This window comes from Bactrocera latifrons, unplaced genomic scaffold, assembly GCF_001853355.1.
Source record: "Bactrocera latifrons isolate USDA-ARS-PBARC rearing strain unplaced genomic scaffold, ASM185335v1 scaffold_1203, whole genome shotgun sequence".
Classification (NCBI taxonomy): Eukaryota; Metazoa; Arthropoda; class Insecta; order Diptera; family Tephritidae; genus Bactrocera; species Bactrocera latifrons.
The window spans coordinates 36137-42692 of record NW_017534635.1 but is presented as its reverse complement, the minus strand read 5'-3'; the positions used below and the strand labels follow the sequence as shown (position 1 = coordinate 42692).

Genomic DNA, 6556 nt, shown 5'->3' with positions numbered 1-6556 from the left:
GGTAAGCTAATTTTAATGTTAATAATTATAAGAAGGAATAATTGAAAATCTTATATTTCAGATTTATAGTAAAAAAGTCACGGATTGATAAACAAAAGGAAAATGAAGAAAACTTTACTGAAGAAGAAGAACAAGGAAATAACAATGAGCCGTATGTGTTTAGAATTTTGCCAATCCCAGAATTTTATTAAAAATGTTTTGTTTATTTAGTAAAAAGAGCAAAAGAACGAGAAAGTTCAGAATTGAGTGGCTTCAAAAGTTCCCGTGGCTGGAAAACAAAAATGGTCTCGCAGACACGCCAGTTGTTTTTCTCATGTACAAAATATGGAAGCCAAAAAGAGTCAATTATCGATGGAGAAATTTTTGGATACCGAAAAAGAGCAGATGAGCAAAAAGGTTCAATATGTAGAATTTACGCTCGTCATGTTTCTTGTAACGCACAACTTGCCGTTTTTATKAATGGATGTTTTATCTGCTCTGTTAGCTGAATGTTGCCCGGACTCTGAAGTGACCAAACGTTTGCAAATTGCCAGAACTAAAGCAACAAACATAACCAAGGAAATTGCTAGCAAAACAACATCCGAGCTTGTTTCAACGTTAAAGAACTGTAAGTTTTCAATAATCATTGACGAAACCACTTATATCTCAAGTAAAAAATGTCTGGTAATGGTCGTGAGATACGTTGTGAACTTTATTGCAAAGGATCGATTTTTAATACTTATTAAGAAGCAAGATACTTACTACAAGCCCAAAAGATCAGGATCGGCTGGACAATCTGTAGGATTAGGAAAAAAGGCTCAACTGAAGAAGTGTTTCAGGTGCCTCGAATATGGACGAATGCGAAGGTGTGCAGCAACCTGGAAGACAGGAGTAAGTGCGGAGAGAAGGGTCATTTTGTGAAATCCTATAGGGAGCCGAAAATGTCCCATCTACATAGCAGCGTGCAGTAAAAATACCAGGTGAAGATCCTGCAAATAAACCTGAACCACTGTGAGGCGGCTAAGGGTTTATGAATATAGTATCGAAATAGCAAGTAGCAATAATCTGTGAACAATATACAAATAAAACGACTGACAAGTGGATCTCAGATACCACATAAAAGGTGGAAATATGAGCGTGTGGAGACAAAACGTTCCAACACAAACCACTGACTGGAAAGGCCTACTACGCAAGAGCGAAAATATATGGGGTCTACTTCTACAGCTGCTACATACCGCCAAGTATCCCACTTGACGAATATGAAAAAATACTTGACGAGCTGGTGAAAGATGCAACCACAACTACACCAAATATAAATGCGGGGGACTTCAATACCTGGGCCATAGAATGCGGAAGCAAAGTCACTAACCCAACAGGAAGGGCACTGCTTAAAGCCTTTGCTGTGTTAGACGTTGTCCAACTGAATACAGGGACAAAAAACACTTTTGAAAAGAATGGGCGTGGCTCTATTATTGACGTATCTTTTGCTAGCAGAACGTTAATTCGATCAACGGACGGGCGGGTGTGTGACATATATACTCAGAGTGATCACCTGGCTATATTAATAAAAATCAGCAAACCCACGCAAGGACTACGCAAAACCACCTGTCGCCAAAGAGTACAGTCCAAAGGGTGGAGGATTGAAACACTTGATGAGGAACTCTTCCAATTTATTCTGGACGATAACCTGAAGGAAGATAATGACGTAGATATCCAGGCCAAACTTCTGGTAGACCACATATCCAAAGCCTGCGATGCGGCTATGGTCAAAAGGAAACAAACAACACAAAGAAAGCCGGTATACTGGTGGAATCATGAAATCGCTTTACTGAGAAGCGAGTGCCACAAAGCGAGGCGCCGGTTCCAACGTAGCATAGGCAGCATAGATTTTTTGAGACTGAGAGACATTTTCAAAAAGAAGCGCAGGGACCTGAAAAAACCGATAAAGGCGAGCAAAATTTTTGCTTCAATATGTTACGCGACAGAAAGATCGGACGGAGCAAGGGGCAAGCTCCGACCTGTCCTTCTTTGCTAAAAAATGTGGTAGAAATGCTATTCCCTAAGCAAAGCCAGGAAGGTGAAAGTATACTTCTCGAAAAAGCAGAGCCCACAAATGCAGCGCCAGTAAGTGATCTCGAAGTGCTACAAGCTGCTGAACGGTTTGGCAATTCAAAAGCACCAGGCCTGGATGGAATCCCGAACAAGGTCCTGAAGATTGCAGTCAAATCCAAAACCAAACAATTTGTGGAGCTCTGCGCGATGCCTAAGAGAGGGGATCTTCCCCAAAATATGGAAAAGGCAACGCCTAATGCTATTGCAGAAGGCAAACAAACCAGCAGGGGAACCAAGGTCTTACCGCCCTCTATGCGTGATCGACACAATGGGAAAAATGCTGGAGTAGATTATCTGTGTTCGACTAGAAAGCTACCTAGAAGGGGAGGCCTGCAGTTTATCAAATAACCAGTACGGCTTCCGCATAACACGCTCAACTCTTGACGCAATTAAGAAGCTCACAGGTATCGCGGAAAATGCCATAGAAGTAGAAAGATGGATGTATGGCAATAAAGAATACTGCGCGGTCATATCTCTCGATGTAAAAAATGCATTTAATTCAGCTCACTGGCCCCACGTACTGCGTGCGTTACAGGCGAAAAAAACTCCAACGTACCTGCTGAGTATCATACAGAGCTATTTGTCCGAAAGGCTGTTGCTCTACAATACAGACGAAGGTCCAAAAGAATACACGGTAACTGGTGGTGTGCCACAAGGTTCCGTACTGGGTCCACTCTTATGGACTGTCCTGTATGATGGGATACTACGCCTCCCGCTGCCCAAAGAAGTACAGATTATCGAATACGCCGATTATATAGCGGTAACCATAGTAGCCACAGAACTCCACCAAAATCAGAGGATATGTAGTGAGACGATACCTAAAATAAAGCACTGGCTATATAGCTCGAAACTCCAACACGCGGAACAAAAAACGGAAGCAGTGCTTATTACAAGCAGAAAAAAACTCGAGAATATCTCCATAACATTGACGGACTCATCATTACAACACAAATGCAAAGTGGACAAAACTAAACTACCTCCTAGTATTTGTTAGGAAAAATAGTTCCACGCTACTGAAAAGTAAGTTGTTCGTTGAAGGCGTTAACAATAAACCGTTACAAATATTATTGAGATATTATATTTTGAAAAGAGATTTTTGACGTCGTAACTGTTCAGTTGCAATTTAGAGTTTAAGAATAAAAATTACCCGAAAATACTTATTCAGCCGACTTTACAAATAAAATAGTAAGTGATTGGCAAACTGTTTATCTCAACATAAAATTAGTTAAAATTATTCGGTGAATAGATCAGTGGTGGCCCCGATTAATAAATAAATTCCAGCAAACTAGCAATGAACTTTCTCGGCACAGCTGAGGAAGATAGCGGAAAACTAGATAAAGAAACGATTCATTGATAAAAAGGTTACCCAAATTTATCCCACAGTCTTTTGCAATGAAATACAGAAATACTTTTTTTTACCAGTTAATGCACGAACAACTAGAAGACGAGCTGTTGAGGCCGGGTTTTTCTGTTGGCGTCCAGCTATAAAGCTTTTTACTTGAGCAAAAGAATTTAAAGGCCAAACTCATATTTGCGACAGCTCATCTCGATTGGAGCATTCAGGAATTTTATCCTCAGACGAATCGAAACATAATATGAAAGATTAGGATGGCATAAGATATGTGAGAAGGCCGAAAAGACATGGACTCAAATCTAAGTATTATTTTGCGACCATTAAATATGTTATGGTCTGGAGATCGTTCTCTGTTCATGGGACTGGACCTATTCATATATTAAATGGAATAAACGACCGGTTTGTTTACACCGACATTTTAAAAAACGGAATACTACCATATGCTGAAAAAGATATCCCACTATAGTGGTGGTTCCAGCAGGACAATGATATTATGCATAACTTTAGGCCTTGCAAAACATGGTTGGGAAGTTACGGAGTTGATGTTATAGATTTGCAGACGTAATCACTGTATGTCACAAATTAATAAGCAACTCATTGAAAAACGTCAAAATTTTACGTTTATTTAGTAGGGTGTGCTTCAGTTTTGTCCAATACTGTATATTTCCTTGCTCTAATTTGCAAACTATTTTCGAAAACTGCATATGTTACTCATCGGCTAACAGCGTCCGTTTATTTCTCTATTTGTTTGGTTATAGCCCTGCCAGACGACAGTGGTATTGAGAGATGTCAAATCAGAGGCAAGCGGTTTTTATATTGCTAATTAAATTATGTGCAAGTATATTAACAAGGCACAATTCCGATTTCTTTGGCGCGTCGATTTGAAGGTACTTCCTGATTAAAAAATATATATAAGGTTATAGGTACCGCAAACGCTTAGTTTACGAGATATTCGACCTTAAAGTTCAAAAATTCGAACATTTCAAGAGGCTATTTCACCACATTCAACACACTTTATTCACATTTTTCACTTCAAATTAATTAAATTACACTATAAACTTTTAAATACGTCCAAATTTTACACTTTTAGTAAGTTTTTTACCTAAAAAATCTTTATTTTAAAAATTACATTTTACACTCCTTTCAAGCTTATTTGTTTACCAAAAATTACGGCGAAATGGAGCGCTGCCATGTGATGATAAGGCAATTCGCGAGGAATTCTTTTTCGTAAAAATGCGTCTATCCATGCATATGGATATTTTCTTTTTTAAATTTATTAAGTTAATAAGTAATATTATATAATAATATTACGTAATAAAGTGTAAAGTATACAGTACAATACATATAATGTATAAAAATAATAATATAAGTAACAATACATAATGAAGTGTAAAGCATACGGTACACTACGAAAACTCAAATTTTGTTTCAATATGAGTGCATGATAACCAAAAATTTTAACCACTTTATAATAAAAACGAAGTATATTTTTGTATTTTTAACTCAGAAAGGAGTACTATGCGAAAGTACTTCAGTCATCTCGGGTATTCGCTCGGCCAGGGTTATTTTTTTAGAGCGCGGCTGAAGACCGCCGACGCAGAAGGAGAATGATAATATAAAATTGCAATATGTATATAAAAACGTTATATTGCAGTCATATACATATATAATATTATCACACGATTTTACTTACCTGTGTTTATTAAATATAAATTAAATATTATTTATATATTCATATGTGTATGTATATGGAAAAGTGTTCACATATTCAATTTTAGCTTGAAAAATCTTAATCGTTTTTTTATAGTTAATAAAGAAAAAAGAATCACTCGAAAGTACAGACAAAGAAAACGCTGTGTGCTTATAAGCCATAAATTTGATAAGTGATTTTTAAATTACTAAATTTAGCTGAAAAATTACAAAATAAATGTGAAATGTGAGCTTATTTCAATGCTTACAGTGTATATTTAAATATACATATAAAAAATGTGGAAAAGTTTAGTGAAACATAGAGAAATAACATGTTCTTAGTGCAAATTTTTGAATTTTTAAACGTGAATATTTAAAAAAAAATTAGTTATTTTTATATTTTGGATATCCGTACATACCTCATTTCTACGGAAATTCGGTTTTTTAACCCTCCGCCAAAGTAATCGGCATCGTGCCATTAACAAAAATAAATTTGAATATTTTTAGATAGCAGAAAATAAACAACGCACAGTTTGCTAACCATTTTTCCAATGTTCTTAATTTTTTCGCACACTTTTTTTCGAGTTACAATCAAGCATTGCTTTTAACTGCACTTTACTTTACACTTTTTTCGTTAAATTTATATTGATTTTCAAAAAATACTAAAATTGTCATTAATAATTTTCTCTTATCCATTTTTATTTCACTTTTTTTTAATAAATAAACACATTTCATAATCAGATGTCTAAATGCACAATTCTGCCGTCTGTCACCATAAAATTTCAATGCGTATTAGCGAGTCTTAATGCGCATTAATTTTGCTTGTCTGTCAGGGCTATTAACCATCTTTTACTGAAAATAGTTTCTTTCGTTATTGTTATGGTCACCTACGGGTTTAAATAAACCGATGTGTTATTTGTTTGGTTATTGATGTGCACAGAAAACTGGTGCAATGGTCATCGCGCCACCAGCTAAGTGTTTTTTGTTTTGTTATTCATTGGTTAGTACTGCATATCGTATCAGTCATTTTTCTTTAAGTAAAACAATAGAAATTTTTATTTTATTTCTTCTTATTTAATTTTTTTTTGAAGTTTACAGTTAATACATAACAGTTATATTTTTCATTTCTATTTTCTTTACAAATTTTCAGTAATTATTTAGGGTTAGCTTCTAAATATTACCATTTATATATACATTACAATCTGATTTTTCCTTCTTGCAATCATTTTAAAAATTTTTGGTAGTTGTTTTAGATTAGCTTTTAAATATTAACATTTGTATATATGTACATATATACATTACAAACTGAATTTTCTTTCTTACAAATTTTTGACAACATTTATGTATGATATTTATTATATTAACGTTATATTTTTGGTATAAAGCTTTATTTTATATTTTATAAACATTCACCGTCGAACT

The 6556-nt window shown here is 35.2% G+C and overlaps 1 protein-coding gene across 1 annotated transcript; it reads left to right on the top strand.

Moving 5' to 3' along the window:
* Nucleotides 1–61: 61 nt before the first annotated feature.
* Nucleotides 62–553, top strand: LOC108978381 (the record flags this gene model as incomplete). The annotated part of the gene is given in 4 exon segments (XM_018948633.1): nt 62–151; nt 211–293; nt 296–396; nt 485–553. Coding segments are annotated over 4 exon segments (343 nt in total), but the record flags the coding sequence as incomplete, so codon positions are not given.
* Nucleotides 554–6556: the final 6003 nt, after the last annotated feature.